Genomic DNA, 12,413 nt, shown 5'->3' with positions numbered 1-12,413 from the left:
CGCAAACAATTTAACTAGGTTTACTGACAGATGAGAACCTGGCGCCACTGTATGTATAAAATAAAACCACCTCAGCCTGCTGGTGTTCTGATGAGAAGTAGCTGCCGATACCAACCTCTGCTCCTGAGTAACAAGCTGGCTTAGTGCACACCTGACGGCACTAGCCCACCTGCCTCACAGGAATGAACGACTCTCCTCATGAAAACACCATGTAACACATTCTTAGCAATAGATTGGCAAAAAGTAAACAAGGAATAGTTGATAGCTAAAAGCATAGTGAAAGCAAGGCCCATGGGAAGACAGCTGGCAGCTTCTGCTTGCTGCTTTGTCTGGTAGGCTGCATTAGGCCCACGTGACTGAGAACAACGGGCAGGAAAAGCTCTTGGAAGGAAAGAGGACTCCATCTCAGGGCCCGTGAGAAACGGGGAAGAATCTAGTGTTCAGAAAAGGTTGAGAAGGAAGCATGTGTGCTCAGCACTGGCTCTGGAAAACACACCACTCCTTTCTGTGGAATGTAACTTAAAGCAACTTTTGAATGATCCTTCAAAAATTAGCACAAGTAAAACCCACAAAGGAGATAAGGTGCCGTCAGCAAGACCTCACAATGCAAAGCAAGTAAGAGCCCCTGTCACGGTGAGCACGTAGCACAGAGCCCCTGTCCACAGTGAGCTTGCAGCGCAGACGCCCCTGTCCACGGTGAGCACGCAGCGCAGACGCCCCTGTCCACGGTGAGCACGCAGCGCAGACGCCCCTGTCCACGGTGAGCACGCAGCGCAGACGCCCCTGTCCACGGTGAGCACGCAGCGCAGATGCCTACTGTTAAATGCGGTTAAGACATAAACAAACCCAAAGTACGACCAGAGAGCAAGAACAGGTAAAACTGTGCAAGAAAATCTTGAGAAAAAAATAAAAGTGAAAAATAGCCATTGCAATTAAAAAAGAAAACACTGGGCACATTTAAGCAATTAAATGTAAGAGAATTCATGAAATAAAGCCAAGGAAACAAACTTGTCTGTAGGCTGAGATAGAAAATACCAAGAATTAAAGATGAGACAGAGTGGAAACAGCGAACACGCACAGAGTTCCAAAAGGGGAAAGAAGCACATTTGGGAAAGTAAGAGCGGAGAGTTCTCCAAACTCATGGAAGAACACGGATCACAAGCAGGAGCTGAGCAGCCTGAGCCCTGACATGGGAGCTGTAAAGTGACAGCTGCCCTCTCAATGGCAGCAATGGAAGGCGTCCTCCCAGCTGATGAAGAGGAGCCAGGGCTTCACGCTCAGGCAACGACCTTCATGGACACGCACACAGATAGAGCACTCCTGAAGAAGCATTAACCACCAACAGATGTTTCCCCAAAGGAAATCTCAAGGGTTTGAGTTTGTGGGAAAACATAATTCCAACTGAGAAGGGCGTTAGCAGAGTCTGTGTTAAATACCCGGATGACAATCAACAATTTATGACTATATAAAATATTGTTTGGAGTTAGAAAAAAATTAGTAACTATTAGGTGACTGGTAATACATGCGGATTTAAAATGCTGTAGGAAGACAGCGGAGGTAACTATATATTTTTAAAAACTAAAATACTAGCCTACACCTACCCTCTGCTAGCTGAGAATAAAATAAATGATGAAAAAGGGAAAATCACCACCAGCCTTCAGGGAAGAAGCGCATATGAAACACACCACACGCACACCTCCCACCGTCACAGCAGATGCGGACGAACAAGCTGCACAGCTGAAAGGACAGAGCGTGCTATGTGAGTCGGGGGCCAGTGAGGAGATGCCACACACACATGCCAGCCCAAGGCACGAGCTGACAAGAAGCATGTTCTCTGATGTAAACTGAGGCAGAGGGCTGTCAGGAAGACAGAGCAGTTTCAGCTCTCATGTATCTAATAACTATTCGTCAAACTCTCAAAGCAAAACCTGACAAACTTTAAGGAAGGAAGCTGCGCAGTGGGTAATAGCAGCAGAGACTTCTGGCCCCAGCTTGAAAATACACTCAGGAACTAGACTGTAACAATTATCCTCACGATAGGTGGAAACAAGGCTCAAAACCGAGGGACAAGGTGACACACCGCTATCTTCTCTCACCACAAGGTAGCAAAGAAAGCAAAAGCAATAGCTAGTTACAAATAAAGCAGGCGTGGAGGAAGATGGCAAAGGCTAGGAAATACTTCAAGTTGAGTATCAGAGGCCACGGATCAACCCCAGCATGATGAAGCGAACCGTCTCTGAAGTGGCCTAGAGCCCGAAGTGTGAGCTAGCAAAGGCAGCCTGGTTAGACAGAAGAAATACCAGCAGCAAAGTCACCAGCGCTCACATGTCAGGAGCCGAGGCTGGGACAGAGACAGCAGATGCTGACAACAGCAGAGGAGCACACAGGCAGCGCAGGCCCCACACACACTCAGAACACACCGGAAAGTCAGATGAGATGGGAATGCTCCTTACAACACAGCACTCAGAAAGCAGTCTGCATGGCCCGATAGCTACTCTAAACAATCCCTCTAGGAGGGATGTGGAGGCAAGCTCTCGATCTCACGAGCGGGGGAGTGCAGGGTGACGCTCTAACTAGGAGGTGCTCAAGTGACACAGGCACACACACACACACACACACACACACACACACACACACACCCTCCCATGTGCTATAGCCTACAATCACACCACTCATAACACAAACAGCCTACTGTGCTCCAGCTCCAAATCAATACCACAACCAATACATCGGCTAAGATCACCAACACAGAGCTTCCATAAACACAAAATCACCATCACCACTACCACACAAAGAACCTCTAACGTGCTCCAGCCTAAACCATGTACTTTACACTATCTCTTCATATAATTTTCACAGTAACCCCGTCAATACACTCTTCCACTCTTCATAAGCAGGATGCAGAAAAGCCAGCATTTCAGTCCACAGAGCTGTGTGCCCAAGGTGGGCCCCACCTGAAAGGAACCCCATCTGCCATACTCCTCCTTACAGTCTGGCAGGAAGAACTCAAGCCTTGCTGATGCAGAACAAACATTTGAACTGGTAACTGCAATCTCAGCTGGCTCATTTAAGATGTCACAAACGTCAAACAGTCAAACCCTGCTGCAGGGCTGTTTCTCTCACACACACGTGACTGCACAGGAGGAGCCCAGTGCACTGGCTGGTGCGGCTGGGAACAGCGGCGCACAACAAAGCATGGCCTTTCCTCTACTGTGGGAGGGCGTGAGAAGACAGTCAGGAGACACCCTGTAATGGCATCTTCTTGCCAAAATGGAAAGCCCAACTCTTTTCTGGAAGCTCAAACGGTTCAAGTCTTGCTTTTTGCCACTGGAGACAGAAGCAGCCGCCAGGGAAGGGCCACTACTTCTGGAGGCTGAGAAGGCAAAATGGAGTTCTTGAAAACACGAGTGACATAAAGGAATCTCTTGTGTGTTGTACACACGCAGCGCCTGCCAATTAAAAACCATCATGGCCGCCGGGCGTGGTGGTGTTCGCCTTTAATCCCAGCACTTGGGAGGCAGAGGCAGGCAGATCTCTGTGAGTTCAAGGCCAGCCTGGTCTACAAAGTGAGTCCAGGACAGCCAGGGCTACACAGAGAAACCTGTCTCGAAAAACCAACACACAAAACAAAGCACCTCTGACCTATGGCTGAGGCAGGATACAGGTGGGACATCCAGCAGGTAGAAAGGATGCTGGGAGCGAGGCAGGTGTGCAGGAGAGAGTCAGCAGGACGTGGGGAGGATGGACGGCTGGTGCCTGAGCTCAGGTGTCCAGCCACGTGGCAGAATGTAGATTAGTAACTGGGTTATTGTGAGCTATGAGCTGCTCAGGGAATGAGCCTAGCTGTGTGGCCAGGTATTGAATGAGTTCATGAGTCATTATCCCAGGCATACCACAGAAATAAGCATGTTTTGTATTTTCCCACTGACTTTCTTATCAAATACTAAAAGGTGCTCCCAAACAACAGCGGCAGAAACATTAACCCCATAAATTAAACAGACTCAGATCCTTGCATGCTGAAGGTATGTCAGGTGTCCCTGATGTGTTGGTGGGTCAGTCTCCCATCTGTGTGCGAGTGCTTTACTTACTCCCGGCACCCTGCAGACACGCGGGGTGGCACAGTGTACTTGCAGTCCATGATCATGGTCAGTGTCTCGCTGTCGTTGGCCTCTTGGAAGGGCGGCTGCCCACACACCAGCATGAAAAGGATCACACCCAGGCTCCATATGTCTGCAAACCAAAGATGAGGGAGGACAAGAGAATCAGGAAGAGTTAAGGTAAGATACCCGAGCACCGCCACAACTCAACAGAGCAGGGTCTCGGCCCTGTCTGGTCAGGGGAGAACTAGTAGTCAGTATGCCCTGTTTCTGAGCCAAGGGACAAGTCTGCTCTCCCCACTACAGACAGGGTGCTAACTGTGCACTGGAAAGGATTTGCCAGAGGTCAGCATGACCCCAGCTGTTCTCTACCTCATGCTGGGGTGGTCACCTGGGTCACAGAACTCTTCAGAGTCACAGATGAGAAAGCGGCAGCTCAGAGACAAGCAAGCACAGCCCAAGCTGGGTCTGTACCACATCACATGCGAGCGCTGGGCCCCAAGGCTTAAGTGGCCAGCCTGCAAACAGTGAGAGCTGATTATCAGAAGAGCTAAGGTCTAGGGGAGCGGAACAGACCCAGCTCAGCTGCCAGGAGCATGCACTGCTCTTTGCAGAGGGCCTGAGTCTGGTTCCCAGCACCCACATGGTGGCTCACAGCCTCCCCTAACTCCACCTCCAGAGGATCTGGTCCCCTCCTCTGGACTCCTTGTGCACTGCACTCATGTGCCCCTCTCCTCAACACACATTATTTTAAAAGGTTTTTAAAAATTAAAAATTTTAAAAGGAGAAGGAATAAGTTCCTTGTTGTTAAAGTTATCCCACTCCTGCCCAGCTTGGACAAGCTTCTGTCCTGACAGGATCCCACCCAGTGTGAAGCTGCAGGAGCCAAGACCAGAGGAACCTAGCAGTAAACAACTCCTCTCTTGTCTTTAAACAAACCTATCAACTGGGGGGGAAAGGGATGCTTTTCTGGGGCGACTTTTTCTTTCAGATTGAAAAAAGGGATTTAAGACAGGCATCAAAAATTAGTTCATTCCAAAAATGAAAATATGTATGGTAATATAAAAACACACACACACACAAACACACACACACACACACACACACAAACACACACACACACACACACACTCTGAGGCATCATGGGGCCATCCATGTCATCACACCTGCTAACAAGCAACTGCTGTTTTCATGTAAGCCTAAACTACCCAAAATAATGGAAGTGCCAAGCTAGAGAAATTAAAATTTGTTAGTCAAATATCATTTCCTTGGTTTAAATGAAGAAGAAAGGCAACAAATAAGAACCCACCCATCCCCACAGTGTGGCTGCTTGGGTGTGTGGCGTGCTTTGCTGTGGGTGTGCTTATGAAAAGCGGTCAAACAGCAGCAGCACAGGCCCCTGAAACTGAAGCACAGTGCAGAGCACGCGGTCTGAGCCCCAGCACACGGCTTGCCCTGCTCTGGGGATGCATGAATGGTCTGACTCACTGGCTGCCTTGACTGTGGACCTCAGACATCTCTACTAACGTAAGTAACTTTTAAATCGCCATTGACAAGTATTTAAAACCCACGATTCTAGTCAGACCATAGTAAGGTTTTTAAAGGAAAGGTACGTGACTGGTATTTAACTTTCCTTGTACAATTTGTAAAAGATTTATGTGTGTGTGTCTGAGTGCTGCATCTGTATACATGCTGGATCCCCAGGAACTGAAGTGACAAAAGGCCGTGAGCTGTGATGGTTGTAGACTTCAGCCCCCAGCAACGCCCTTCTTCTCCAAGCCGCCATGGCTGCCACGTCTGAGGACAACAACAGGAAAGGAAGCCTAGGGTCACTTCCTCAAGCAAATGAACACAGTCTGTCCACTGCCTGGTGAGAGGCCAGCTAAGAAGGGAGCAAACCACAGGCAGATCCCGCAGCCTGGCTGTGCTTACGTAGTTTACTCACGCTGAGGAACACGGTGACACAGCAGACAGCTGCAGAAGCCCAACCACGGACACTGTACACAACATTAGGCATGTAAGTGGCCTACAGACTCCTTATACGTATGGGAACGTCTGTGTAGGCACTGTTCTAGTTCCTTCTGTAGTGTCATGAAACCCTGACTGACCATGTACCAGAGGGCAGGTGTATCTGGCTGACACCTGGAGGTCACAGTCCATCACTGCGGGAACTCAGGCAGGGAGCAGTGCTGGCCGCCCACTCGCTGGCTCGTCATCACTTAGCTTTCTGATTCAGCCTAGGGTCACCTGCCCAGGTAATGGCCACCCACATGGGCCGGGCCCGCCTACATCTACGGCAGCCACATATCAATACTATTACCATGGATATATAGGGGCTTCAGGGTCTTGGAGTTTGAAATGAGATGTCCCAGGACCAGTCTTCTGTGGACACTATTCCAGATTTGTTTCTCTTCTCTCTTTTGTCCTTGAATGATTTTACTTTTTTCGACACAAGGGCCAGAGGAAAATGATAAAAACAGACTGCCAGCCAGGCACAGCGGCCCACACCTACAGCCCGAGCACTCAAAGCTGAGGCAAGAATAAGGGTCATAAGTTGAGGTCCACCTGAGAGAACCCATCTTACAACAAGCCAAGTACTAACAACAAGCAATCCTCTACACAAATGTGGATGTCCACAGTGACTTAAACATGCAGGTCTGGGCTGGAGAGAGGCTTCTCTGCACCATGAAGACTGGAGCCCACGTCCCAGAGCCCACAGTGTCGAGTGCGCAGGACGGTGCCTGTGCTGTCTTTGGAAGACGGACAGAGCATCCCCAGGATAAGCCATGTAGTGAGGTCAGCCAGGGCAGGGTGCTCTGGGCTGACAGAGAGGCAGGCTTCATTGAACAAGGTGGAAGAGCTGCCATAGGTGATTTTGGACATCAACCGTGGGCCTCTACATATATGTACACACACCCACACACATGCACACCACACACACACACACACACACACACACACACAGAAAAATGGAAGAAAAAAAAAGTATGACAGTAGCAACCTCTATCCCTAGGAAGTGCTGCAGGCAGTGAAAGGATACGCACTGAAATCTTGCTACGTGTTCAACATGAATGTTCAAAGTGAGCTCCCCTTGGCAGCAGCAGGCACCGTCCCAGACCCAACCCAGGTGTGGTGCGCGGTGAGTGCAGGTAGCTGAGAGGCCTTGACGATGACGGACTCAAAGCTCACAGACTCACCCTTCATTTCTGTTGGGAATGTTGCTCACAGCAATACAAAAGCCAATTCAGAAAGTTGGTGCAGGGAGTGTGGTGCTGCTATGACACACCTGGGCATGGGGAACAGAGATGCATGGTACTGCAGCTGCTTTCAGCTTTACAGTGACCACGAAGCAGAGGAAATGAAAAGTGCTAGCTGCTAAGGAAAGAGAGAGCAGCCAGCTGCAGCAGTACACGCACACGGCACTTTGCACCAGACCCAGGGAGGGCTCCAGGGTATAAAAATGCAAACGCATTTTAAAATGGTCATTTAAAGATTTACGTATTTATTAGTATGGATACAGAGTGCTACCTGCATGTACACCTGAGTGCCAGAAGAGGGCACCAGATCTCACTATAGATGGTTGTGAGCCACCATGTCGTTGCTGGGACCTTTGGAAGAGCGGCCAGTGCTCTTAACCCCAGAGCCATCTCTCCAGCCCCTAAAACACTCATTTAAAAAGACAGCACGTATGGGTGCCCTGTGCATGCAGCGTCAGCCACGTGGCCACTAGAGGCTGCTGCAGCAGGGCTGCAAGGTCACCTGCCTGTGTGGAACCGTCGGCACTCAGTCCTGTCTGTGTGGTGCTGGTTTGGAAGGCACACCAAATGCAACAGTGATGGGATCATGGAGGTCTGCACCAGCAAAAAGTATGCAAGGCCAAGCAATCTGAAGCAATCAGGTAGTTAGCAGGAAGCCCCAAAGTGGGGCCTGCAGAAAGCTTTGAGAGTAAAGCCTAAGCAACAGTGGAGATCCCAGGATGCTGGAAGCCAGGACTCCTACTGGGTGAAGCCGTAGCCGCAGAGTATGGCCAGCCTAAGGCTGATCCTACCTTAGTCATGGTGACTCTTGCTTTGATGAAACACTATGGCCAAAAGCAAACTAGGGAGGAAGGGCTCATGTGGCTCACGGCCACGCCACTGTTCATCAGGGGAGGAAGTCAGGACAGGAGCTGATGTAGAGCCCATGGAGGGTGCTGTTCACAGTCTGCTCCCCATGGCTCGCTCAGTCAGCTTCCTATAGACCCCAGGACCACCAGGGCAGCCCCACCTACAGTGGGCTGGGCTCTCCCCACCAATCACTAATTGCCTACAGCCCAACTGAAGTTCCCTCCTCTCAAATGACTCTAGCTTATGTCAAGGAGACATAAAACTGTGCAGCGGAACCCATGAGTGTTGTGAATGGCAAGGCCACAGAAGAACCGGAGGGTGCCGGCACACGCTCCAACCACCCAGCATGCAGCTATGCGACTTGTTTTGCTTGCAGGGTTACAATCTTTGGGCCAAAATTTCCTTGTTTTTCCTATTCCTCCCGTTTAGAAGGGAGTGTTCACTCTGTACTACTTACTGCATGATGAAAATATTTCACTTTCTTCTTGATATACAAGGCTCACAGCTAAGAGACATTACTCTCTAAGGGACTTTGAACTTTGGACCTCAGAACAGTGTAGGGACAGTTATGACTATGGGGACTAACCACATTTTACATTAGAGATGGTCATGACTCTTTGAGGCCAGGAGCAAATGTTATGGCTCAAGTCTGGACTGCCCCCACTGGCTTCTCGTGAGCACTTGGCTTGTGGTGCCATTTGGAAGGTTGTGGCACCGTTAGGGTAACCCTGGCAAAAGTGAGTGGAGGATCTGGCCTCTGAGGCTTACACCCGGCCCTGCTTGTAGGTCTATTCTCTCTGCTCCTGACCTGCACCACTGTGTGTGGCTGGCTCTGCTGGACATGCCCGAGCTGCTAGGCCGCACCTTCCCTGTTGGAATGGCCTGACACCCAGACCTGAGACTAATCTTCCCTCACTTAAGCTGCTTCTTTTGGGTCATTTGGTCACAGTGCTGAAAAGCGAATAAAGGTCCCCAAGAGCAGATAGATGTCTGGCATGAAGGCCACTAGGGATGACACCAAGAAATTTACACCTCACAAGCTGGAGAGGGGGGTTGACATCATCTTAATAAAAATTGGCTTCAGACCTATTTTGCATTTTCATTAACAATTGCAATGCAATACAATGACAAGCTTCCAGGATGCAGATGGCAGCCTGAGCCTGAGGTGCAGGTGCTGCGAGCACCGCCATGCACATCCAGGCTAGAGACACTGGCACACACAGGAGAAACACCACACTGCCCTCACCTAACACTGCACAAGGGGGTTGTGTGCAGCGATGTCAACAGACAGAAAGCATCTGAACAAGCCAGAGACACTGCTACCCTCAAGCTACACTTTTATTTCAGAGCCAACTATAAAGGCTCTTGGCTAACAAAGATAGAAAAATAAATGCTCATTTAGTAAACAACTAAGTGTCTGAGTGTATGTGTGTGTATGTGTGTGTCTACACACCATCTTTCAATTCATGGCAACATAGGAAGAAGTGGACAGAGCTGAACTCTGATGTTACAGAGGATGGGCGTCACTGGCTGCCTTCTGCAGAACTAGAAATAAAATTCTCAAACAAGTCCTGAACTCTTCCCCAGCTGGCACATGTAGCATTGTCAACCACAATGCAGGTGAATGATGCCAATTCTCAGGGTGGTGTAGAGATTACATTAGAAAGTCCTTTTTAGGCAGGAAAAGATCAAAATAAAAACAAGACAGAAAAAGAGCAGGCCAGTTTAAAAAATCACTTCTAAAGTGAGTCATCTAAACTAAAAATGGGAAGAACGAAAGGTTTCAGGTTGAAAACTCTATTTTTGCTCAAGCATTCTTTTAACTTTTAACAGAATTAGTTGTGAGTCAATAAATAAACAGAGCCAGAATGGTCGACACAATTGCTAATGAAGCAGCAACACCTGCCACACGTCCTACAGCTGCTGTGCACACCCACTCTACAGCACTCGCTAGTGACCAGCGTGTGACCTGTGCAGAGACACCCAGGACACACGTCCTACAGCTGCTGTGCACACCCACTCTACAGCACTCGCTAGCAACCAGCGTGTGACCTGTGCAGAGACACCCAGGACACACGTCCTACAGCTGCTGTGCACACCCACTCTACAGCACTCGCTAGCAACCAGCGTGTGACCTGTGCAGAGACACCCAGGACACACGTCCTACAGCTGCTGTGCACACCCACTCTACAGCACTCGCTAGCAACCAGCGTGTGACCTGTGCAGAGACACCCAGGACTATCACCAGAAGGATGTGGGTCCTGGGAACCTACAATCAAAGCTGGGTCCCTGGTTTCCTGTATGGTAAGTCTGAAACTTAATTGCCTGTGGCTTACCACACTGAATTCCTATTTCCCCAGCAAGAACTACTGGTCTGCATCCAAAGTCACCCGGAGCACTGGTTCCTAAAGATTCTTTCTTGATCCAAACAAGGTTTGCAGTTAGTCCTGAGAATAGCAAGGCTAGCCCACAAATGGACTCTCAGGTTATTTTAACGGACTGCTACGTGTCGCCGGGCCAGGGCTGCAGCCAAGGGCAGTGTGCTTGCCAGGCATGTGCACAGCTCTGGCTTGGATCCGCAGCACCACAGAAGGGCAAACTCAGAACACAGAGAGGAGGGTGGAGGAACCTGGACAAGTCTCTCACACATGCAGCCATCTAGCCGGGACCCTCTGTGCAGCGATGCTCTGCTCTGAAGCTCGGCTTCAAGGGAAACAGTCCTTCCTTTAACAAGGACCAGAAGGAATGCGGCCATCCCCGTCCCCGTCTGCACACTTCTTTCCAGCAAGACCTGATGAAATCAAAACGCTCCTCGCAACTAAAACTAAGTGCCCCCCAACCCCCGAACTAAGCTATGGACTTTGCCGCAAGCTGTCCCCATGTGTGGCCCAGTCTCACCACCAGCTCATCTACACTGCTTCTCAGCCCCGTCGCCGGCTCGTCTACACTGCTTCTCAGCTCAGGGAGCAGCACTGACTCTACATGTCCCAGGACTCAGCTCCACCGCGCACCTCAGTCCCCAAGCAGCTCCCTAGAGCTCTTCTCTCTGAGCTCCTTCACATTGCCCTGGAGGCCTGGGGACCTCGAATCTGGGCATCTCAGCTGCCATTAACATTCCCTGGCCCCAGCTGACCCTGCTACTGAGGCGAGCCCAAGACCATGGAGAACGCAGCCCTGCAAGTGCTGTGGGAAAGGCAGCCCATGGCTGCATGACACGCAGCGTGTATTCCTAGCTTTCCAACACAAACCTAAGAGGGAGGCAGTGTAAGAAACCCCAGCAGGCTGCAGAGGGTGAGCAGAGAAGACCGCTGCAGCATGCTTCAGTCAGCTGTTCACAACCTGTGCAAACGTGTTGACTCATCAAAACAGGGAAAGGTCAGGAAGCCCAAGAGCATCACGCACACACCTCAGACCAAGCAGGCCGGCAGCAGGCACCAACTCAGCATGCCTCACGTCCCACTTTACACACCTAGGACCAGGCTGGAAACAACTTTCATAAATGAAGAAGAAAAAAAAGTTTAAAAAAAATCACACGCCACTTCATTTAGCATGGCTTCATGAGAGAAACAGGCATGCTAGGGTGAGAGCCACCTTAGCAGGGTGTGTGTGTGTGTGTGTGTGTGTGTCTCTGTGTGTGTGTCTCTGTGTGTGTGTGTCTGTGTGTGTGTGTCTGTGTGTGTGTGTCTGTGTGTGTGTGTCTCTGTGTGTGTGTGTCTCTGTGTGTGTGTGTCTCTGTGTGTGTGTGTCTGTGTGTGTGTCTCTGTGTGTGTGTGTCTGTGTGTGTGTGTCTCTGTGTGTGTGTGTGTGTCTCTGTGTGTGTGTGTGTCTCTGTGTGTGTGTGTGTGTCTGTGTGTGTGTGTGTGTGTGTGTGTGTGTGTCTGTGGGTGTGTGTGTCTGTGTGTGTGTGTCTCTGTGTGTGTGTGTCTGTGTGTGTGTGTGTGTGTGTGTTAGTTTTTACAGGAACGAAGACAGCCTCATCATCGTCTGTGTTCTTAAAGAAGAGTGTCCCTCCTTGTGACAGGGCCATCGTGGGCTCTCTCAGCGGCTCCCAGACCAGCCTCTCCACAGTAAGAGCAGTTAAGGATCACTCCAGCCCTGAGCTCTGTTCTGTGAGGCAGGGCTTCTCTGTGTGACTCTGGCTGCCCCAAAACTCACTCTGTACGCCATGCTGGCCTTGAACTCAGAGATCTGCCAGCCTCTGCCTCCCAAG

The 12,413-nt window shown here is 50.1% G+C and overlaps 1 protein-coding gene across 1 annotated transcript in view; it reads right to left on the bottom strand.

Annotated features, from left to right (window-relative positions):
• The window catches only part of Snrk (SNF related kinase), a 32,034-nt gene that overhangs the window by 6,602 nt on the left and 13,019 nt on the right, over positions 1 to 12,413 (bottom strand). Inside the window, exon 2 of the mRNA XM_051140800.1 lies at positions 4,089 to 4,230. Coding sequence (XP_050996757.1) covers positions 4,089 to 4,230 — 142 coding nt within the window. The remainder of the gene's footprint in view (positions 1 to 4,088; positions 4,231 to 12,413) is intronic.

The sequence above is a fragment of the Acomys russatus genome, chromosome 32, assembly GCF_903995435.1.
Source record: "Acomys russatus chromosome 32, mAcoRus1.1, whole genome shotgun sequence".
Lineage (NCBI taxonomy): Eukaryota > Metazoa > Chordata > Mammalia > Rodentia > Muridae > Acomys > Acomys russatus.
This window is presented reverse-complemented; position numbering and strand designations above follow the sequence as displayed.